The sequence below is a fragment of the Alexandromys fortis genome, unplaced genomic scaffold, assembly GCF_014885135.2.
Source record: "Alexandromys fortis isolate MF-2015 unplaced genomic scaffold, M_Fortis_MF-2015_v1.1 scaffold_22, whole genome shotgun sequence".
NCBI lineage: Eukaryota > Metazoa > Chordata > Mammalia > Rodentia > Cricetidae > Alexandromys > Alexandromys fortis.
The window spans coordinates 8,637,055-8,661,126 of record NW_026067900.1 but is presented as its reverse complement, the minus strand read 5'-3'; the positions used below and the strand labels follow the sequence as shown (position 1 = coordinate 8,661,126).

The 24,072-nt window shown below is 42.3% G+C and overlaps 1 protein-coding gene across 5 annotated transcripts in view; it reads right to left on the bottom strand.

Annotated features, from left to right (window-relative positions):
* Window positions 1–3,483: 3,483 nt before the first annotated feature.
* The window catches only part of Atosa (atos homolog A), a 69,314-nt gene continuing 48,725 nt past the window's right edge, over window positions 3,484–24,072 (bottom strand). For 3 of the 5 annotated variants that reach the window (XM_050125091.1, XM_050125082.1, XM_050125075.1), the window contains 8 exons: window positions 22,053–23,868; window positions 19,520–19,633; window positions 16,808–16,887; window positions 15,640–15,748; window positions 14,447–14,605; window positions 10,032–10,100; window positions 7,887–8,083; window positions 3,484–4,476 (listed from right to left, as the gene is read on the bottom strand). In XM_050125091.1, the coding sequence (XP_049981048.1) occupies window positions 4,323–4,476; window positions 7,887–8,083; window positions 10,032–10,100; window positions 14,447–14,605; window positions 15,640–15,748; window positions 16,808–16,887; window positions 19,520–19,633; window positions 22,053–23,868 (2,698 nt within the window). In that variant the 3' untranslated portion in view covers window positions 3,484–4,322. Of the gene's footprint in view, window positions 4,477–7,886; window positions 8,084–9,936; window positions 10,101–14,446; window positions 14,606–15,639; window positions 15,749–16,807; window positions 16,888–19,519; window positions 19,634–22,052; window positions 23,869–24,072 lie in introns of those variants that run through there. The other 2 variants (XM_050125099.1, XR_007589143.1) reach the window with 2 other exon arrangements.

The following is a 24,072-nucleotide window of genomic DNA, read 5'->3' as shown; positions in this document are numbered from 1 at the left end:
TCCGCCTGCCTCTGCTGCCCGAGTGCTGGGATCAAAGGCGTGCGCCACCATCACCAGGCTTAGCTCTAGCTTCTTTTTTTTTTTTAATAAACACATTGTTTCTTTTTTTATAATTATTTATTTATTATGTATACAATATTCTGTCTGTGTGTATTCCTGCAGGCCAGAAGAGGGCACCAGACCCCTCTACAGATGGTCGTGAGCCACCATGTGGTTGCTGGGAATTGAACTCAGGATCTTTGGAAGAGCAGGCAATGCTCTTAACCTCTGAGCCATCTCTCCAGCCCTAGCTCTAGCTTCTTATTGGCTAATTCTTACATCTTAATTTAACCCATTTCTAGTAATCCTTGTATTGCCACATGGCTGTGGCTTACCAATAAAGTCCTAGTGTCTGTCTCCGGCAGGACTACTGGCTTCTCTCTGACTCTGCCTCCTTTCTCCCAGCATTCAGCTTAGTTTTCACCACCTACCTCTTTTCTGCTCTGTGCAGACCCAAGACAGTTTCTTTATTAACCAATGGTATTCACAGCATACAGAGAGGAATCCCACATCACATACAGATTTAGTTCTGTGCCCAAGATACCAGAACTGGGAGCTAGAAGGGCCAGGGTTTGGGGGCAGGCCATTTTCATTCCCAGTGTGTTATATTCTTTAGGAAGCAACTTTTGACAAATCTTAATTCCCAGGGCCTGTTAGAACACGATTCTGCACCATCATTACTCATGTACTTTAATCTTTAAAACTGCACATTGATTCCCAATACCCCATTCCTCAAAACGCTCTTTTTGACCTCTAGATATTGGCCACACATCCTCCACTTTTTGTTGCTAAGACAGGGGCTTACTAAGAAGCTAAATAGGTTGGCCTCAAATTTGCTGCAAAGCTCAGTTTGGCTCAAACTAAATGATTCTCCCTCCTTTGGCTGATTCCTGCTGTAACCAGAATCTCAAGTCAGCTATTTGCCTCTTTTTACCAAGAAACAAAGAAAACCAAGAAATGGCAACGGTTTAAAGGAAATATGGTTTTGTTTCTGTTGTTGGTGCTTTTCTCTTTTTAGTTTGGAACAAAAGTGATAGAGAAAAGTCCTCAGTGTCTCCCCACCTGGGAGGCAGCTACATATAAGTTATGGAAACCATGAAACACAACTCAAGGAATTCGTATGTGTAGCTGTAGCTATACATTGTTGAAATCTTTGCTTGGGGAATCTCAGTGTTTAGGAATTTGGGCTACTCTAGCTCCCAGCATTGGATCTCCTGAAACATTTTTATTCTCTTTGGTCCCTGTACCTGAAACATTTATTCCCTATGGTCCTTGTACATGCCCTATCAGAAGGTACGAGCCACCATTCCTGCCCCTGCCCTGTCCTTCATAGAGATGAGCGGTTTCACACTGTGCTTTAGGTTGGTCTTGAAATCATGAATTCCTGGGTTCAACCTTCAGAATTCATTTACTTCTTGATTTTTCACAAATGGTCTATATTGTGTAATCACACTGAGGTAAATGAAGCTGATTTATTAAGGACTTGCAATGGTAGCTCAGTCGGTACAGCATGGGACTCTTAATCCCAGGGTCATAGGTTTAATCACACTGGGGGAAATAAAACCCATTTATAAAGAGTTTGCAATGGAAAGGCACAAACTCACAATTGCAGAGACAGGACAGAAGCCATTGCTGATCCTGCGCTGTCTCTCGGCTGTCCAGTCTCCCCTCACACTAAACGAGAGCCAGAGCAAGATAGCTTTCTCTTGCAGCTATCACCTTGGACCACATCCAAAGGGCTGGTCCTCCAAAGGTATTTTGTAGGGGAAGCCCAGGCAATCACCTTGCTTGAAGGGTGGGATCCCCTTAGGCTAATATTTACTTATAAATCTTGCAGGTATGCTCCCCGCCTTCCCTTCTGTTTCCTGCTCTTCGTTGGAACCTTGGTTTTGTAAGTTATCCCTTTCTTCCCCTTAATAAAGCTGATATTAAAGCTAGCCTGATTATTCCTATTTGCCGGTCATTTACGCCTCTTCAGTATTTGGCTAAATGGACTCCCACAGCAAGTCTAACTCAGGCTAACCTTCAACTTGCTATGGATTTACAGCTAGACTTGAACTCATGGTCCTCCTGCTTCAGGCTTTGGAATGCTGGATTATATGAGCCACTATGCCTTTTCACCTGACCTTTGACCGAGTTCATTTTTTTTTTGTTTTGAGACAGACTAATTGTGCAGTCTATATGCTGGGTTCTAATAACAGTTTCCCAAATGTTGGAATTACAGGCCTGTACCACTATACCTGGCTTTACTTACCTAACAAGATTTTGGGGCTAGTGGGATGGCCTTAGTAGGAAAGGCACTTGACCCCAAACCTGACAAATGATTTTAATGTTTTCTCTTGAATCCCATTCTCTTACTTCCAGTTTTACCCTCTTCCAGAGATCACATCTACCCTTGTAGACTGACCAGCCATCAATCCAGAATAGGGCTATTCCATAGTATTTTCTGTGATGTGAGTAGTCTACATTTGTGCTATTGGACACACTAGCTACTAATCATATATTGGCATTTAGATGCCACTGAGCATTTAATGTGGCTAGTACAGGAACGGAATGCTTAAAGAAGTAGCCATCGAGATTAGAAACACCCAAACACTCTTGACAGAGATTCTTACAATTAAGGCCAGTCCAAGAACAGATGCCAACCAAAATTCCCTCTGGTGGTTCTGATGTGAATGTGCACACAATATTTGGAATCTGGTAAACACATAAAGCTTTTAAAAGATCAGATTTTTTTCTTCCTTCCCACCCTCCCTCCCTTTGTTTTTGAGACAGATTTTTAGCTCAGGTTGGCCTCAAACTCACTATGAATCAGGAATAACCTTGAACTCCTGATCCTCCTGCTTCAGTCTCCCTTGTGCTGGGATTACAATATGTACCACCATGCCTGGTTCAGTCTGTGCTGTGGGGTTAACTCTGGGCTTTGTGCATGTCAGACAAGCACTCCATGACTGATCTACAGTTCATCAAAGGAGAGCATGGATTTTCAACTTAGAAGATAGGAGACTTGAAAATTATCTGAAACCAAGTGAGATGCTTGGTAGTTCAAATAGGCTCTCTCTCTCTCCTCCCCCCATCTTTCCCTCCCCCCCACCACAGGGTCTAGTCCTGGAGCTCACTATGTAGACCAAGCTGGCTTCAAACTTGAAGCAATCCTCTAACCTCTGCCCCCTCAGTGTTGGGATTACAGGAGTGTGACCCAATCCTGATCTGCACTCCAAATATTCCTGCCGTGTTGTCTAGTGTGCTGCCCATCACCCCAATGTGAATATCAAGACTACTGTGTTCTATCCAAGCATGACAGGAGGAGGCTTCTGCTACGTCCAGTCAAGCTCCCTTGCTTGGTAGCCTTTGCAGTTTCCAAATGCTTCTCTCCTTGGCAGCTGCAGAGGTAGAATGGAAACTGTCTGATGGCTAATGCAACAGTCATATAAATGTCTCATCTAAAAAGAAAAGCCAAATACACATTTTAGTTTTCTGCATATATTTACAATATAAATATTAATTTGTTTTGAAAAGTACATATTCTTTTTAAAAGTGTGAGAAAATTATCTAGCATGGGACAACAATTTAAGTAAAACCTCTACAGTAGTGATTCAGGAAAAATAGAACATTTTGGGGTGAGGACCTTAGAAGGAATGAGAATGGGCATGAGGCTGAGAGCTTGCCAGGGGAATAGAGCAGCTTTCTCCGACTGCACCGAGAACAGTATGTTACTCCAGAGACAGCCCCTGGATGAGTGTTATAAAAACTAACCCAGAGAGATATAAAAAGCATACATGCTTGCATAGTGCATTAATCTTAAAGAAGCCCAACATTTCATTCTCAGTAGCTTAAATGAACAGCACTTAAAACACACCACACAAAAATTAAAGACTTGTGCATATATTTCAGATTTCAACATTAACGTCAAAAATACATGGGATGATTTTACATAGGATTGTGCTACATTAGAACACTAGAGACAAACATCACTTGAGTATGAAGGAAAACATTAAATATTAAATAACAGAAATAAAATGTGCAAACACTAATCTAACTGGGGATTTTGCTATTGCAGCTGTCCAATGAAGTGGTTTCGACAGTATGAAAAGGATGAAGACACGAATGCTTCCAGTCCACTTGAAGTCATGGATCTCACTTCAGGGGTCCTTTAATAAACCTGGTTAAGGACAATGGAGGAGGGCCACTCTCCTGGCTCTGATTTGATGTACTCCATTCTGTGAATGCTCACGTTCAGGCTTGGGTACTGAGCGAATACTTTTAGTTGCCCCTCCACCCCATCAACATCTTGGTGAAAACTGAGGGTTTGTTGGCGATTCGGTGTACGATTTGAGTTCATACGCAGCGCCACTATCAACCTCCATGGACTTTCTAGAGAACAGGAGCCGTACATCTCTATGGAGGTAGATTTTTCCAGATTTAGAACTCTGGAACCTAAGTACAGAGAAAGAAAGAATAATAATGTTAGAGAATGAGTCTTTAAACGTAATCCTGATTCATCGCTCCCTAAACTGCATTCCTGTTCTGTAGTGGGGTCAGGGCTTCTTTCTCCTGTGAGCCTGTGTTTCAGCTCTGCTGTTCCTCTGCTGGATCTGCACTTTCCTCATCCACGGTCTCCAATTTCCACTGACACCAGCCAATTACATGATTATGCCTTGGGCTTTGTGGTCAGGCATATTCTAGACACACAGACAAATGTGTGTCTGCCCATGATTTAGGATAGATTAAAATGGACTCCATACCTGAAGAATACTAAAAGCTTTCTGTATATTACTGCGAATGTCTGCAATCACACCATTCGTAGACTGAGGCAAGAGAACTGTCATGCTTGAGGCCACTACGAATTATATATTGAGTAACAAACCAGTCTGGAGTCCAATATAAAACTCTATCTCAAAGCAAAACAAAACCCAGACATGATTCAAGTTTTTCTTAAATGTGTGCTTGTGCATGTGAGCATCCCTGTGTGTATCTTCCTCAGTTGCTCTCCACTTCACTTATGAGGGGAGGACTCTTGCTGAACCCAGAACTCACTGTGTAGCTAGTCTGGTAGCTTAACTAGGGTTTCTAAAGCTGTGATAAAACTCAATTACACAAACATGGGGAGGAAAAGGGTTCATTTACTGCATCTTACAACTTGTAGTCCATCAATCTGGGAAGTCAGGGTAGGGACTCAAGGCAGGAACCTAGAGGCAGAAACTGAAGTAGAGGCCATAGAGGGGCACTGCTTACTGGCTGGCTTCCTCTTCCTGCTTTCTTGTAGCACCCAGGACTGCCAACCCAGAGGTGGCACTTCCCACAGTGATCTGGGTCTATCAGGAAATGCATCACACGTTTGCCCACAGGCCAAGCTGGTGGAGGCATCTTCTCAGTTGAGGCTCCCACTTCCCAAATGATAAACATATGTCAAGTTGACATAAACACTAGCCAGCACCTCTAGCCAGCCAGTTCACTCCAGGAATTTCATCTCCGCCTCCCAAGAGCAAGTATTCTAGATGGCTGCCAGTCTTCCCAGCCTGTATGTCTGTTCTGGATCTCAGGTCTGTGCAGCAGGAGCTTTACCTACTGAGTCATCCCCTAGCCCATAGTTTTTGTTTTGATGCTGGGTCTCAACAGTACTCAAGCTTGCCCTGGAACTCACTATATACTGACAGCTGGCCTTGATCTTTTAGCAGTCTTCCTGCCTTAGCGTCCTTAGTGCTGTTAGTATTACAGATGTATGCATCATGCCAGGTAAGCTTCAAGTTCTGGGATAATCACTGCTATTCTTAGCAGTTAGTTAAACAAAATCATCAAACCTAACACCACTAGCAGTAATGATAAAAGTTAGTGGTGAAATGAAATCAAAAGCTGGCTCGGAGCTGTTTCTATCTTCCACTAACCTTCCCCAGCAGACTCCACACAGTGCTAATTTCTCCTAGTTTCTTTGCCATAGCAGAAATAGTCTGTGTTTGTGGATTTTACTCTAAAACTAATGGAAAGGCCTGGTGTGACAACATGTGCCAGGGTGGACTTCACTGGCCGGCTCACACTCCTCCCCTAAGTTTTCACCTTGGAAAGCCTTAGGGAAGACACCATTTCTTCAATTAGGCTCTGTACATTTGTATATAAATACTTCTGAGTATTTAGGCATTGGGTGAAGACTAAAAGGAGAGGTCTCTGATTTGGGGTAAATGTTGACTATACATGCAAAGGCTGTAAGCTGTGTCTTCAGCCCTCCTTTTTCTTTTAATTCTGACAAGGTCTCACTATGCTGCCAAGGCTGGTCTTGATCATGCACTGTAGCCCAGGTAGAGCTGAACTTGGGATCCTCCTTCCTCAGCCCCTCAACCTGCTAAAATAAATGCCTACATCACCAGTGTTGGCTTGTTACTATTTCTACTATTATTATTCATTTTTGTAGCACTGAAAATTGAATCCAGGGCCTTCCTCAAACTAGGGAGACACTCTCTCAGTAAGCAGCACTGCCAACCATTGGAAGTATTGCTATAGCATGCTATCTCATTACACATCTCCTTGTATTTATCTGCTGCTATTTCATTAAACATCTCATTTTATCTATTTGCTTTTTAAATTTCTTGCACCAGGATATCACTCAATTATCCAGGTTTACATGAAATTCACTATATAGTCTGGGATGACCTTGGACTCATGGCAGTCAGTCCTCCTGCCCCTGCTTCCCCAAGTGCTTGGTTTAACTATCTGGAGACATTTACATATATTTAAATTTCTTTACATTAAAAAAACTTGTGTGTATGTGTGTGTGAGGGGGTACTTGAACCATGAAAGTAAAGTTCAAAGAACACCTTGTGGGAGTTGGTTTACCATGTAGGTCATATCTCACTGGCCCATGTGTCTTCTTTAGAAATTTTTTTTTCAAGTTTGTGTTTTATAGACAGCTTTTCATACTTATAGCTTGAACAGTCAGTCACTTCTACGGGTGTGGAATTTGCATGTCTAACTAACTCCCTACCCCCCTAATTGCAGCATTGGTGGTTATACTCTGGATACCTGGGACCCACAGGGTTCCTGACATTAGAGAGTCAATCACTGATATGGCTGAAAATGTTCTATAGTTACAGGAACAAGCTGCTGACTTCTGATTTGCTTTGCTCAATGTTCCTGAGGGCTACACGGGGCTTGTGAGGCTTAAAATTCCCCTTAGAGATATTGGCAAGATGGGCCAGAAAGACAACAGACAACAAAGCCATTATACAACCTAGAGTTCAGTAACTTGCAGGATAAGGCATCTCTAAAATGTGTTCTCCATGTCAGCACTGTTACCTCCCAGATTTCTAGAAGCAAGCCCTACAGGAAATGGTCAAGGAGAGACTGAGTCAATTTCAGAACCCCTCTGTGCAATATGGTCACTATCTACACGTTGCTAACAGCCACCTGAAACAGAACCACTTCAAACCGACTGTGCTGCTATAAAATACATTGCTGATTTTGGAGATGGAAAAGCACCCGGATGCCTCTACCACCCAGCTGCTGTGAGGCTCCATAGCCAACTCTGTCACTTTGCTATATGCCTGCTGCTAGCTGCAAACCAGGCTGATGGCTCAGAGTGAGTTTCTATCAACATCACTCATTTAAAAACTTATTGCTTGAATTACCAGGCTTCATTCTGACTTTTAGTGTTTCCCATTTAACAGTTACAAGTGTGAGCCCTGATTTCAATAAGTAGCAAGGGTGGTAAGAATGAATGCCACATGTTCTCCACATCAGCATGCTGTCAAAAGACCCCATGAGCAGATTACACGGTACTGGTCCACTCAGTCAAATCGTTTCCTTAAAAACCAAGTGTAATGTTGTTACATTGTCCTATTAATTTGAAACATTACCTCAGATGTATGAGGTAGCGTAATAACTGTGCTGTGTGCTGGACGTTGTCCTTATTAATACTTCTCTTCATTTCTTGTTTAACAGGAACAGAAAACGTCCTCTGTCGCAGGAATGTCTGGTGATTGGCTGGCATACCTCGTAGGTCATACATCACAACAAACATCTTCACCACAGTCTTATTAGGATTGAATAAGGTCTGAAGAAACAACAGAGAGGTTATTCTTCACAATGATGATACATTTACATGACTCAGAACACCATGCCAGTAACTAAACAGGTGGTTTAGTAATCTAATTCCACTGGATAAGTTTCATTTCAGAGGCTAACATTAACGTTTCAAAAGTTCACAAAATAATCAAAGATTCAACTTCATTTCTTATGTCACAATAAGAGAACCTTGTAATAAGTCAAAATCTTTTGTCACAAATTTCATATTAATAGCAAACCAGACACATTTTTGTTATTGTTCAGATTTTCAGAAATTGTTCTAATTTAAGCATAACACACTTTTCATGGTGTATTCTGCATTAGAATATTTTGGGTTTCATCATTTCAAATATTAGCTTCACTGGATATTAAGCGCAAATCCTCAAGGTGGATTCAATTTTTCTCATATTTTAATGGACTGCAAATTTTAAAATAAAAATACAAGCTCAGCAAACAAGGATTTTAAAAAAGCGGGTGTTTTAACTACTTACTATAAAATCGCTATAAACGCTCAAGGGGAGACTTTCTATTGAAAACATTTCAAGGCCAGGAAATAAAGCTCATTCTCATTAGATCCAAAGTCTACAGCAACACTGTTTTCACTCTTGAAATCGTTCACAAACAGTCAGGCTTTACAAACCATCAGTATCATTACAGACCAAAATACGTATTCTCAGAGAAGAATGAAGTACTTCAATTGTTCTTGGCTATGAATCATTTTTTATAAATATACATTTGTAAATAAAAACCCAAGCTGCTGAACTGACTTTAACCAAATTACCAACACATCAATCGGTAACTTGGTGCCATGCTTTCAGAAGCTCATCCCAGGGACTGGACATCACTCACTGAATCAAAATGAGAAATACATCAACATTATGATCCAAGTTTACAACCTAGCACGTGCTAAGATCAAGGCTGACACATTCAACAAGCACAAGCAGACCCAGGATTTCAAACCATGTAAGAAATAGAATCATGCTTAAGATGGACCACTGAGAGGTGGACTTCTCTTTCTGAGTTAATGTCTTATTCCTAGGGCAGCTCACAGTTAGCTCTCCAATGATCCACATGCCCTCACGGGTTTCACAGTCAGGAGCTAGGGAACGGGTACCTGTCACTTTAACTTTAGAAAATGTCTGGGATAGAGAAACTCATTTTAATATGCAGCCATTCTTCTATGGTACACACGCATTTGCTCACTACTGTCTCACCCTGTGAGATGCCAGACAAATGCACAGGCTTGGCCTAGCACTGGTACGGATATGGTACGGTGTGACCAGACTCCCTGAGGTCCCAGCACTCAGAGAACTTGTAGGCTAGAACAGGGACTAAGTGTGAGCAGCCAGCCTCAGCCAGATTCTTCCAGTCTGCAAAATCTGAAGCAGACTGAGGACTTGTGGTGCTATCCTTGCGGGTAACAGTAAGATAACGTACATCAGGCCTGCCCTGGTTATAAGGGGTATCCTGAGTCTAAATTAGATGAATCTATAGATGAAGGAATGCCACCTTCTCTGCCCTGGAATCATCAGATTGCATTGGTTCAGTTTTAGAAATCATTACCCTAGGAATAACACCTCGTTTCCCAAATTTTCCTACCAGAGTGACACTACTATTCTGGGGGTCTCCTTTTATATAGGTCAATCTCAATATGGCTTATATTTAATAGAAGGCACTGGAAACAGGTCAGTTGGCGTCATGTAAATCATCCGTATTACTTGTCTAAAGCATTCACCTCTATTAGTTCACTAATCTTTTTCTTTAATGGAGGTCCCCCAAATGCTCATTCCTGGGGCAGAGCATGGCAACTGCAAACAGAGCTGCAGCCCCACTGTTACTTACCGAGGTTGTTGCAGCAGCAGTAGCAGGAGAAAGGGCTAAGCTCTATATGTGTGTGAGAGAATGATTATTGCAATTGTAGGCTATAAAACACATACCACTTGTATCGTTCCTGAAGGAGGTACTCGATAACCCCTTTTACCAAGGGACTCTAAAGTAATCACACCCTTGAAACAAAAGAAGACAAATTGAGTGCATAGGTATATAAAAGACAAAAGCAAGAACATAACAGGTTAATTCAAGTTCAGTAACATATTTCTATGGAAACTGCATTGAGATACAGTCTGTGGATAAAACAGCGAGGCTCCCCCTTCTAAAGAAACCATTCAGTGCTGCTCTTCCTGGACATGCTGCAACAAGCAGCATACAGCATTACATAAGGCCGCACTGCTGAGAATTGCCACTGAGACAGTCTAAGGGGTCAGGTTTCCTAGCCATAAGGAAGCAAAGCGAGGCCATAGGATTAGTCTAAGAGGAGGGGAATGGAGAAGCAAAGAAATGATTTGATTAGTCTTGGAGTATGGAAAAGTAGTGAGCACACAAAGTATAATTTTGGGCCCCAGCTGGAAGGAATTCTTCAATCAGGGAGTCAACTTACACATTTGAATTCCTAATGACAGAAAGAAGAAAAGAATGCAGTCATCAGGTAAGTGGGGTTGAGGGCTGGGTTTCAGTCTGATAAATTTCCAGAGGAAGAGATGTTCAAAGCAAACGTGAAACACGAAGGTTTCACAGCAACACAAGTCTGCCTGTTTTGTGAAAAAGCCACACAACTCCCTTTTCCGAGAGGAAATACTACTTTAGAAGTACCTGAGTCACGTTGTCTTAATCTTACATTTTTATATCACGGGGTCTCATGTAGTCCAGGCTGGTCTCAAACATACTGTTTGCTGAGGCTGGCCTTGAACTCCAGAGTCTCCTGCTTCTGCTTTCCATGTGCTGGAATTACACTGTGTGTGTCACCATGGCCAGCTTATTTCTATTTCTTTTGGCCGGCTTTTTTGTTTACACAAAGCCTTCTCTGTAGCCACGACTGGGCTAGAACTGATGAAACTCCTCCAACCTTAGCCTCTCGAGTGCTGGAACACCCAGGCATTGCCTTTTAGCTGTTTATTTGTTAAGGATATAAGACTTTGAACTGGCTCTAAAACTCAAGCACAGTAGCTTGACTATCTGGGGTGAGACTCGAGGAGAGGTGAAAGGGAAAGTGCAGTCATTTCCCTAGAGGAATCTAAGAGGAGACAACGAGGTCCTCAACATAGTCTGGTGCTCAGAGCGGCAGGAGCAGCAGCAGCACACACGGCCTTGCTGGAAAAGCAGTCTGCCTGGCCACTCTCCAGATCTACCAAACCAAATCTTCCTTTCAACAGGACTTTCCTGATGATAAGCCAAGTTTAAGGAAACCTTAACCTTAAGCATAGGTACTTTTTCCTGCTAAGTCCAAACAATGTATAAAGTAAGTTCAAAGCTCAGACTGAATGTGCAAAAGCTTCTCAACAAACCAGGGTGACCACAGGTGGCAACAGTGAATCTGACCCTTGTCCACTTTCTGGGTGATTCTTTTCCTTCCAGTAGTTAAGGCAGGCAAGCAGAGTAAGTGTGTGCTGTACAAAGTTCATGATTCCATCATTACGTATTGTAAATAGAAATCATAAGGTACATATAACACAGGCCTGCTGCACTAGGTGGTATCTTTGTTGGGCTTTGAAACTAGACCTAGGTTGGGAGTACGAGGGAGTGGACCAAGGTGAAGAGAGAGCCATACTCTGACATATGATCCTAACTTCCCACAGACAGCAGCGATGTTAGACAGTATTTCCCCACAGTGTGCTCAGCATATTCACTGAGACATTCAAGAACAAGCATTGTGGATAGTTACATGAAAAACACGCTCTTCATTCTAGCTCCAGAAAGAAAAGGTAAAGCTTATTAAAATGATAGCTAATTTATAATCACACTGGTAGAGTCAGGAGTTACTATCCTACCTCACAACTTCCTTCTCATACAAGGAGAAATATACAACTCTGATAGTTTTAAGAACATAATAATAATGTGATTAAGCAGATATGACTGAAGATCTTTAAAAGGTCTTTTACGTTTAGGACAGCACTCAATACAACCATTTCTTTTTCTTCTTTTTAATTGTGTGTACTTGTGCATATGACTACAGTACACTTGGAAGTCAAAAGAGGGCACTGGATTTCCTGAAACTATCATCAGAGATAGTTGTGAGTTGCCCGAGGTGGGTACTGGGAACCAAACTTGGGTCCTCTGGAGGAGTAGCCAGCGTTCTTAACTGCTAAGCCATCACCCTAGCTGCCAAACAACAATCTCTAAAGGACATAAAACCAGTAGAAGCACTGGACAGTTAGGAAATACAAATATCAGGATTTGATTACTATTACCTGATTTGTTTCATAGGCCAGGCTATTAATATTTATTAATATAAAATTAGGAACATAAAGAAATATCTCCTCTGGCATTTTTGTAATAGTAAGGTTAAAATAAACAAAACTTGACAGACTCCTAGCACACACAAAAGTAACCTTTAAGTTATTATGTAATAAAGAATATGAATTGCTGGGTGTGATGATACACCAGTAACCCAGCACTTGGGATGTGGAGGCAAGAAGACCAGGAGTTAAAAGCCAGCCTCAGCTACATAGACTTTGACGTCAGACCAGCCTACATGGATTGCATGTCAAAAACCAAAAGAAACAGCAATAAAAACTGATCTGGAACAGTAGATGAAAAACTGAGAGCTGCAAGCCTTAGCCTGACCAATTACAAACAGGCGGAAGCTGCACCTGGCCAGTCATGAGTCCATAGCGCAAGGCCTGGCCTGAATTCACCACCGTGATGGCTGGCTTCTCTGGCAGCTTCTAAGCAGCTGAGTGGCACGGTGGAGTTCCTGGAGAACACTCTTATCGTTGATGCCAACATGAAGAATTAATTTTTAAAGAATTGTTTGATACAAAATCTCACAAGACTGTTTTGTCCTAACATTTTACCTCTGGGGACCATTCAATCTGTGAGGAAAGGTCATAGAATTATTAGAGTAACATAACAAAGGTGCATTACTCCTGATGGTTTGTGGTATGTATCATCTAACAAAACAGTCCTATCTTACAAAACATGATCAGTCCTTTTAAAGAGGATTAAGCTATCAAAATAGAAGGAACAACATTTAAGATAATCTGTGACGGACTGTTTGAAGTGAGCCACTATGAAAGGGAAATATGGCAGGCAGCTGAGTGAAGACTACCACAGGAAAGTCAGGCAGGCATTGCTTTTTAGTTGCTTTAGGCTTTTGAGATAGGATTCTCCTCTGTAGCCAAGGCTCTTCTAGAACTTACTATATAGCCCATGCTGGTCTTAAACCTACTGAGATATGGCAGGCATCCTTAAAAGGATAGATTAACTTAATTCAGTAGGCTGACTTAGCCCCTTTCCAAGAACTACTCAAGTCCTCTGTTTGACTGTATTTTGGAATTCTGTTTCCTTTCCCACCCAGACCATTATCTTCTATCAAAGTAATATACTAGGAAGGACCCTGACAAAAATTTCACCCTAAAAATGGAGTAAACCTAAACTAACCTCCTTGACAAACTAGGTCAGCAATGAGATGACCATATTTAGGTCCCTAAAGCATAGCGTCTCCTCCCCTCAGGTATACATAACGCTTTTCATAGCTTTTATTTTTAACAAAAGACATTTTCACTAATGTTCTTCAAAGCACTGAAGGCAGGAGAGAGGAAGCCACCGGCAGGTGCTAAGCCAGGGCTAGGGCTGCACAGTTCTAGGCCTGTGAGAATTTCTGCTTCTCACAGAGACAATGTGACTCTGCGCTTTACGATCACTACAAACCGCTCCTCTGTATTTGAAGAAGTGTTTATATACACTCCAGAAGCTTCTGCAGGGTAATGCTGGTTTTACCCAGAATCCACTGCAGTAGGAAATGGGAAAGGTAAATTTATAGGACCTCAGGCTCAGGACTGTGCTCTAATTCCCAGGAGCTCTCTTACTCCCCACTGAGACACTGGTGTGATCAGAAATAGCTCACACTCACACTCTCTAGCACCCCGGGATCAAAAAAGGATGGGCCAGAGACAAACTAAACAGGAGAAGGGGAGAAGGGTAAGGGGACCTCAGGTAGCCACAAGTCTGAGATAGGAACCATGTGAGAAGGCAGCCGTCTGGAATTAGAGTGTACAGTAAGATTGGGGATTTGTGTGAACTTAGCAAGCTGGACTGACTGTGTCAGTCGTCAGTAAGTCATGCAGAAGAAATGAGTAAAATTTCAGCACCTCTTTCAAATGCAAAACAGGCCACCTGTTATTTAAGCCAGCTGAGAAAAAGGTCATGGACAGTATTTTGGCTTATTGATCTGTATTCACTTTCTAACTTTCTCTTAGGAATTGCTTCACGCTTTCAAGGACAGGACTGAAGCAAAGGTGTGAATTATTCTTAGGTTCCCTGATTCTTGCAGAAAAAGACAATTAAAAGTACTTGCCATATAAGGCGAGGGAGCATTATCATCCGAAACACTGTAGAATGACACTTCCACCGGCAGAGTTAAGTGTGTGGGGCAGAAAGTACCACTGGCTCCGACCTCGGCAGTAAAGCCATCAACTATGCCGAGGGGGTCTAAACGGTAATTCAGAACAGATTCCTGGAAGACAAAGTAACAAGCTGTGTTTTAAAAAGATAGAAAAGTTAGTAATTAATTTCATTTTCTTTCTTTCTTTTCCAACATAGGGTTTCTCTGTGTAGCCCTGGCTGTCCTGAAACTTGTTCTGTAGACCAGGCTTTCCTGAAGTCAGAGGTCCACTTGCCTCTGTCTCCTGAGTGCTGGATTGAAGGCATGCACCACTACTGGCAAGCCTTAACTTTATTTTCTATTTAAGAAAATACTTGACTGTATTTTCTAGTTTCCATGATAGCATGCATTTGCTACATTTGGGAGGCTAAAGCAAGAGTATTGTGAGTAGCCACTTGGGAGCCAGACTGCGCTAGAGAGTAAGTTCAAGGCTAGGCTGGGTGACGTAGAGAGACCGGGTCTCAAGAAGAAAAATGATGGCTGTTATAATAAGTCACACTTGTAATCTCAGCACTTGGGTATCTGAGGCAACAGGATTTCTGAGTTCAAGGCTAGCCTAGGCTATGTTCAAAATAGGCCAGATTTTGAAACAAAACAAAACACTCTACCATAGAAGGTATTTGCCCCTGAGAGAGCCCCCTAGAAGGTGCTAGAAGGACTTAAACAGGCCACATATAGAAGTTGCATTAGAAAGCTAAGCCAAACGCTTGTCATATTGAAAAATTATTGCTTCTTTAAAAAATGCTGCTGTAGAATATATGGGGCTTTGTGAGAAAATATGCACTTGAGACACAACAGTACAGAAACCAGAGTGGAAGAGCTCTGCCTACTCATTTGGTGCTCACGCCCAGGGACCACCTCTGAGGGAGTCAGCGTTCTAGGCGCTCTCAAGCCCCTCACAAGCTTATGAGAACTGACCAATGAGCACATTATGGTGTGTGCAGAGCATCCCTTCAATTGGGTGATCACTTGAGAAGGGCAAGATAAGTAATTTCAAGGCTTTGGAGAAAGAGTCTAACATTTATTCCCTTTTCAGAAAGGGTGAAGACATAATAGTCCTAGTTTGGGGAACTTCAACCCCTAAAACAGTTTCAAAACAGCATTACCTCAAAACTTCCTAGGAGACTAAGACTTGTGATTGCTGGAGCACTCGAACTCAGAAAAGGTTTTCCATGAGCATCTGGGTCCTCTTCAATATTCAGATATGGTCGAGAGCTGTTTAAAAAAAAAAAAACAAGGAAAAAAGAACACATTAACTGCAATATTTTCTTATTTACATCTGTAAAAAGGAGTAAAAGCTGATTAGAATTAGAAATTCATTCAAACTACCATAATAAAATTAATGTTATCAAATTTTAAGACACAATTTGTAGTGAAATTTCATATTAAATATTCTGTTGCTAATATTTGGTAAAGAATACATACATACAAACATCATTCATGAAGAGTTTCAGGGTATAATTTATAATATATCGCAGAGCGGAAGCTACTGGAAATGTATGATATTCAGAATTTTACATCCATCTCACTTTCAGCTGAAAACAAGAATTCAAAGGCAAAATTATGTGACTGTAATTACAGGGCTGGAGATAGAGCCCAGAGAGTGGTAGAATGCTTAACTACTATATATGAGGTCCTCGGCTGGATCCCAGTGCTGACAAGGAAGGAAGAAGGGAGGGAGGCAATGTGGCTAGAAGACAGAGGTTAAGGAACAGAAATGAATGAATTGACTTCAGACCTTAAGCTGGTGTGTTTCTGGTTACAGTGACAATGAATGACTACGTCAAACCGTAAGCTGGTGTGTTTCTGGTTACGGCGACAATGAATGACTATGTCAAACCGTAAGCTGGTGTGTTTCTGGTTACGGTGACAAGAGCTCAGTGAGGCTCGCTGCGTGTGCAACATCATGATGAAAACAAGACTTCCTTTTTCTTTAATTAAAAAAATTTTTATTTTTATAAAGTTTATGTACAGAGGATGTTTTGTCTGTATGTACATCTGTGCACTACGTATGCCTCGTGTCTGTGGAGGCCATAAGAAGGTCAGATTACATCTGCAACTAGAGTTACATGTGGTTGCAAGCCACCATATGAGTGCTGGGAATTGAATCAGGGTCTTTACAAGAGCGGCCAGCGCTCTTAACCACTGAGCTGTCTCTCTAGTCGCCCCCCCCAAATATATATATATTTACTACACTTTGACTGAGAGTCAGCAGGTCTGCTGTGCCATTGTTTTACACACACACACACACACACACACTCTCTGAGTCGTTACCTTCTGGAGGACAAACTTCTCAGATGCAGCAGCGACGTGTCCAGATCAAAGCAACCCGACTGTGTTTTTCTTTGAGGAACCTAAAGGCAAAATAATTAGTTGTAATATTTAATGGACTACCTTTTAAATTAATAAAACACTCAGAAAATCCAAGTTAAGCATATTGTTGTTTTTTTAAGATTTCATTTATTATGTATATAGTGTTCTGCCTGCATGTATGCCTGCAGGCCAGAAGAGGACACCAGAACTCATTACAGATGGTTGTGAGCCACCATGTGGTTGCTGGGAATTGAACTCAGGACCTCTGGAAGAGCAGCCAGTGCTATTAACCACTGAGCCATCTCTCCAGCCAAAGCATATTGTTTAAATGACATTTATCTCCTGTTTTGTACATGTGTGGGTACATGCGTGCTAGGGCACACACGTAGAGGTCAGAGGACACACACAGAGTCAGTTCTCTCCTTCCATCATGTGGGCCCAAGAGATTGAATTTAGGTCATCTGACTTGGCAGCAAGCACCTTTATCTGCTGAGCCATCTCGCTGGCCCAAAGCATATCCTTAAAGTAATAAAAATTCACTAATTAACAGTTTACTTCAAATAATGAGGCTTACCACATATTTTTCTCTCATTCTCATTCTATTAACTAATATGGGAAAACCCCAGATACTCATAAAAGCACTTTGACTATGTTTTAAATGGAACTAGGATTTTCCCAAAACTAAAGCTTATGTGGTGTCTCTGTACAAGGACTCTTACTCGTGTGTGTGTGTGTGTGTGTGTGTTGTATGAATTTGTGTTCAAGTGCAAGCATGTGTTTACAGATATGCACGCGTGTGGAGGTCAGAAGTCAATGTCAGGCATCTTCTTCAGTCATTCTTTACCTCCCTTTATGAGTCAAGGTCTTTCACTGAACGTGGGGCTCACTGATGCTACTAGATTGGTGGTTAAACAAATGCCAGAGCTCCCCTCTCCCCTCGTCTCTGCCTCCCATCCCCAGGACTACAGACACATGCTATAGTGGGTGCTCTTGATGGGCACTGAGGATCAGAACTCAGCTCCTTAGGCTTGTGAGCTGAGCACTACCTACTGAACTATCTTTCCATCCCAGGACTTTTACTTGTATACCTTATATATCTGTGTACTTGGGGTATGTGCGCGTGTGTGTGTGCGTGTGTGCGCGTGTGTGTGTGTGTTTGTGTGTGTGTGTGTGTGTGGAGCCTGTACCACTTAAGAGCTTAAATTAAAAGGGGAAAAATGAGAGTGCTGGCATCCTATCCACTATAACAGTCCCAAGAAATGTAATACTTTTCAGAAAATGGCTTTAAAAAATAGTGCTCTGGATTTTCAATCACCAGCATACACTAAATTATATTTCTCGTAAACCACTTATCAAAGCACACTAAAAATGGAAGCTCTACTTAAGGGCAGATACAACATGAGAATTTTATCTGTTTTTGGAATTAATATAAGATATACATAAAAAAAATCTGATGTGCTGGTCTGAGAAGAAACAGATGAAATTATGGCTAGGAGAGATGGTAACCCAATAAACCGCATAGGTTGCTGAGGCAAGAGGACAGGAAGCTCAGGGCCAGAATGGAAAACTCTGGGAGACTCTGCCTCAAAGCCAACCATCCCAGACCACAAAAAACCATGGAAAAAGATTGGTAGGGCACTTTCCTAGCATTTGCTTATTCAAATGGGTTCAACCTTTTAATACCACTGAAAACATCTCTGAATCAAATGTGTCCCAGAGCCAGACCATATAAAACAAACCAACAAAAACAAATAAATAAGAACGAATCTGTACAATTCTCAGCCTGACTCATGCTTCAGAAAAGCTCTGGCTTCCTTTTCCTCTTCATTCTCCATGCTCTGCTGGACGCCATGAGAAGGTCACTTTGTTGTCTATGGCCCTTTCAAGGTTACCATTCCCTCCCCTTTCTGTCTGTCATGCTAGGTTCTTGCTAAATATCTGTCTTGCACCTACTAAACTTCCACTCAGCTCATTCCATTCTACTAGTTTATCCACACGAGTGCATGTGTGTATATGTGTGGGTGTACATGCATAGGTGTGTATATGCATGGTTGTGTGTGGAACACTTCAAGGAGAATAATTTCATATCCAGATGTCTTCTTTCAAACATAACCCCACCTTTTGGAGACAGGGCCTTACTTTCTAGCCCAGGATAGCCCTGACTTGCAGTCATCCAACCTCACCCTCCCAACTGGTGCTGGGATGGAACCCAGGGCCTCCTGCATCAGTTTGCTGTCTCTGAACAACAGCCCATGCCCTCCAAAGCAAGACTTTAACCTCTGCACTTGAAACTATGAAACTATTTGTACCAGTTTCTAGATAATATTGCTGCTGGTGCCAATATTTGCTGATACTAAAAAAAAATTTTTTTTGAGGAATTTCCATCAAGAAAAATGTATCTTTTAAAATTTTTTTCTTTTACACGTAATAACAATTAAAACGTTCAGCAAAAGAACTGGGAAAATTACAATACCAATGAAATACATTTTATTTTTGTTTCATTTATAGTCCTTCCCAATATAGCTATTAAATATAGTTTCAAAACCCACAAGGTTTTCTAACTGAAAATTTATTTCACAGGCTTTGAAACATTTCAATTAACGTTAGCTGAGGTGCTTGCGAGCATGCCAGCTGCCTGCAGGTGCTGGGCACGAGGGAACGTGGGGCACTTACGGGACTTGAGAGGAGAGGCAACCCTGTCTGAGGGTGAAAGGCTCTGGTTGATGTCCCATCCAAGGAATGAAAATTATGTTTTCTCCAGACGCTTGAATGTTTAAGTGTATCCCTCTGTTGGGAAAAGTACTAGATTTTAGTGGGAATATCCAAATAATGGCAAATTTGTAGATTCATTCCTAATGTAGTCTGAGGTACATACCCTTGGTGGGAAAACTGAAGATCCCTTTCCATTTTGTATGTATGAACATACAGCACAGAAAACAGTGTGTGGGCCTTTAATCCCAGCATTTGGGAGGCAGAGGCAGGCGGATCTCTGTGAGTTCGAGACCAGCCTGGTCTACAAGAGCTAGTTCCAGGACAGGCTCCAAAACCACAGAGAAACCCTGTCTCGAAAAACCAAAAAAAAAAAAAAAAGAAAACAGCGTGTGTTTTTATATGTATGAACATATACACATACACATCAGCACAGAAAACAGTGTGTTTTTATATGTATGAACATATACACATACACATCAGCACAGAAAACAGTGTTTGTTTTTGATATCATGCTTCAAAAGTTCTGAAGTGTGCCCAATGCAACTGTTTTACCAGCATGTTCACTCACAATCTAGCATCAACTGTTTTAACTTATGAAAAACAAAGCTGGAAAACAAAGTTAAGACTGTAAAGTATAAAACCATATCAGTAACAAGAGCCATTTTTAGGGGATTTAATTTGGTTTGACAAGTACAGAAATATAAAACAGGCTGGAGTGATGACTCAGCAATTAAGAGCATTTACTGCTCTTCCAGAGGACTCAAGTGTGGTCCCCAGCACCCACATGGTGGCTCACTATCATCTGTACCTTTAGTTACAGAGATCCAGTGCCTTCTTCCGGTCTCTGTCGACACCAGACACACATGTGGGCAAAATGCCTACAGACATAAAATAAAAGTAAAAAAAATCTTTCCTAAAAACTAGTCAGAGCACTACGTTTTTACTGAGTCAGGAAACAGGCAAAGTGGGAACAATGACATATGCTTGCCATCCAGTGGCTTACAAGGCTAAGGCAAGAGGACTGCTGAGCCCAGGGCATTCGAGCCCAGCCTGGGCAACCGCGTGAGAGTCTCACAAAGCAGGGGGACTTCTTACAAACTGGACAAATTTATATCCAAAGATCAGAAATTCACAAAAAATATATCAATGAAAACTAAAAAAAGACTGAGTTGGACCCAATTCTAACATTTCCCAGCTTAGTGACCAGGACATTATTTAGCCCTTCCGGCTTGTGGGAAAAGAAGAACGCCTGACCCAAGGAGAGGGAGGGTTTGGGTAGACAAACACACAGTGTGCTAGAGGCCCTGGAGCACATGGCAAGTGGGGCACAATTTTATGAAAAATAAACCCAGGAACAAACATGTCAGTGCTAGAGACAAAACAAAAAACATATCCAAATTACTCCTGAAGGGCCTGCTCACCTGACAGACCGGCCTTGAGCCCACATCTCTCTTCCCTGAGCTCTAAAGTCCTGGAACTGCAGGCATGCTCCCCTGTGCCTCTCCAGAAACATCTAGTGTTGTTAAGGCCACAGTAAGTCTTCGTGACCAATGCATTTAGGGTGTACTTTCCTACTTAAGCAGTATGTTAAAGGTTCATGCACTATAAAGAATGATTATCATTTTCAGAATTATATGGTTGATTTGGTGTGACTCAAGGACTAAGCTGTGAGGGGGGAAAACCAGGTACTAAGTCCTCTGATTAATCACTTAGTGGAACTCCTGCAGACAGCCTAACTCATTGCTGTGCAACATCTGTGCCAGGCCAGAGTGGCTTGAAAACATACCAAGCTGACAGGGGTATCTGATTCCTGGTTATTTTCTACCGATTGTTTACAATACTCAAATAAAAAGCCAAGAGGAAAATCCAAGTGAACTGAGGACTTGCACAACCCACAGATTTGTCCCTGACTCATATGAGGGAGCAGTAGAACCCTGGTTACAAGAAACCTGAAAAGGGGGTAAGGAGTGCACCAGGCACATCCAACACTTGGAACCTCAGTTTCCCCCACTGTTGTACCTGACCCTTGGCAAAGCGTCAAAAGGAACTGAGTGCTCTATAATCATGTGACATCACCAAGAGGAGGCTGTAAAGAATGTAGAAATCAACTGGGTTTTTTGTTTGTTTTTATAGACAGCACTCATTCCTGCATCCACAGGCCAAACATAAAGGCCAGGTTACATGGCCTTTAGACGGTGCTGAGGGTGGAAACGACAGACCTCACAGACCTGGGAAAACTGACTCTGGTAATTGCAGTTTTTAAAAAAGGGACCAAACACTGCATTTTAAACCATGAGATCCGTGATCTACTTCTGTTACCTAGACTGGGCTACTGGTGAGGATATTAATAGTTTTTTTGTAGAAGGCTTGCCATACCAGACTAGGTGTTCTACAGATAGCAAGCACCTTGGGGCCTTTGTAACCAGATCTCCTGTGACTAACAGTTAACAGCTAGTAGTTGAAAATTATGTTCGAAATATTACATGTTACCTACCAACATGTCTGCATTTTTCAGTCTTTCACCTGTAGACAAACAGTGCTTCACACTTTTCCTTTGAGGTTTTCCATCGACAGAATCTTCTTTTTCCTCCTGCTCAGTTTCCAGCTGGGCTGAGGCTGTACACCTGGAGCCTTCAGTACCATCACTGAGGTCATGTTCTGTGCTAAGCTGACTGCTCTGCTCACATGTCTTTGATCTTTGTGAGTCTTTATTTGAACAATTAGTTTTGTACTTACTGAAACAGTCAGACATTTCCAACACAGTAACTTTTATTTGTGAGTCAATACCATTTGAATCATCACATTGGAGTTGACTGAGAGATCCTGGGTTATAATTCTCGTTATTTATTTTCTCTGTACATTTATTTGTGCAAATCTGTTTGTCAATACTGTTGCAATGTGAACACTGTTTCTCAGTTTCATGGCTCATTTCATGTTCCTTAAATTGTGATTTACAAGGTGTACTTTCCAATCTACTAATCAAACCCATGTTACTTTCATTGCAGAGAGCCATATTAGAGGAAGTCAGTAAGCCAACAGCCTTGTTCTGTGCCACCTGCCCGTCGCTGTGGATGATGTCATCAGGATGCATCTGATGCTGAGTTCTTACTTCATGTGTCAGAGGCTTTTCTTGGGGACCATATGTGAAAGATCGGAAGCATTTACTAGGTTTTGGGCTTTTCCCATCCCCTCTGTCTCCCAGTAAGGATGCTTCTGCATGTGAAGCAGAAATAGAGGCATTCTCTCTGTTCTTCTTCAACAAGGTTTTGCCATCATATGAACTCCTGAACACTTTAGAAGGAATGGAATTGGAGTCATGCTTGCTGAATGCAGGCCGGGGAATGTGAGCTGTGGGGTCGATGTGTTCCAAGTGCTGTGCGATCCTGGCTATGACGTCCTGTCGCTCCTGGAGCAAAGAGCCAATTAGTGGGTTTGCCTCCCCAGCAGGCTGGCGAAGGTAAGGGCTGTGAGAGGTGCAGCTTTCTCCTTGCGTAGTTTCCGACTTCCCTCTCCCTTTCCCCTCACTGGTGTCTTCTGTGGTACTAATCTCTGGGCTCCCAAAAGATCCTTCTCTGCATCTCCTCACACTCTCACTGTCCTGGGAAATGCGGTGAAGCTTGGAGCTAAGTGAGGTGGACTCCTGGGTATTGAAGGGGTGTTCAGACATGCGAGAGGAGCTGGGGTCACAGTGAATCAGGTGCTGAGCAATCCTGGCAATGACTTTTTGTCGATCCTGAATCAAGGAGTCAATTAAAGGGTTAGGCTCCCCCACTGCCTGCCGGGAGCTCTGACAGCTGGAGACACTGGAATCAATCAAAGAGAGTGATTTCAAAGTTCTCACTGACGCCTCCTGTGACGACCTTACTTCTCCCGTGGTGCCACTGAAGCCCAGGACACTGTCTTGAGATGCCCCATGGTCAGACTTGCTGCCCGTGACTGGGCAGAGCCTGACATTTCTAATGGCTGCAGTGTACTCAGGAGTCACACCACTTCTTATATGCAGGGCACTCACGGGTGCTGCGGTCCATGTGTGTTTGCTGCACAGACTTTGGGAGCTGCTGGGACAACGGTGTTCTACTTCACCAGGGCCGCGGTGTTGATAGGCTTTTAGCTCCTGCTCTTGAATTCTCTTCTCATAAAGAATGTTAGTATGAATACTACAGGTCAAAACCGGATAATGAGCTTGTCTGGGCAGGGACTGAACGCTGACTTTCAAGGCCACGTTGTGAGAGACGTTGGGAACAGGAAACACGTGCTCAGTTGGAGTCTGTGAAAAACTCCACTGTAAGTCGACATCAGCAGCACTGATTCTAGGGCCAAACAACACAGGTCAGTCATAAGCAGCCCTCTGCCTCTGCACAACACTTTCAGGGGAAAAGGCAGCCAAGTGCTATTCACTAATTCCCACCAAGGTCCACATTCAGCACTTTACCATGCATGTCACTGCCAAAACCAACACACATGGCACAACAGAGTACTTGGTAAAGACAGTTCTTATTATTTTGTTCTTTAAG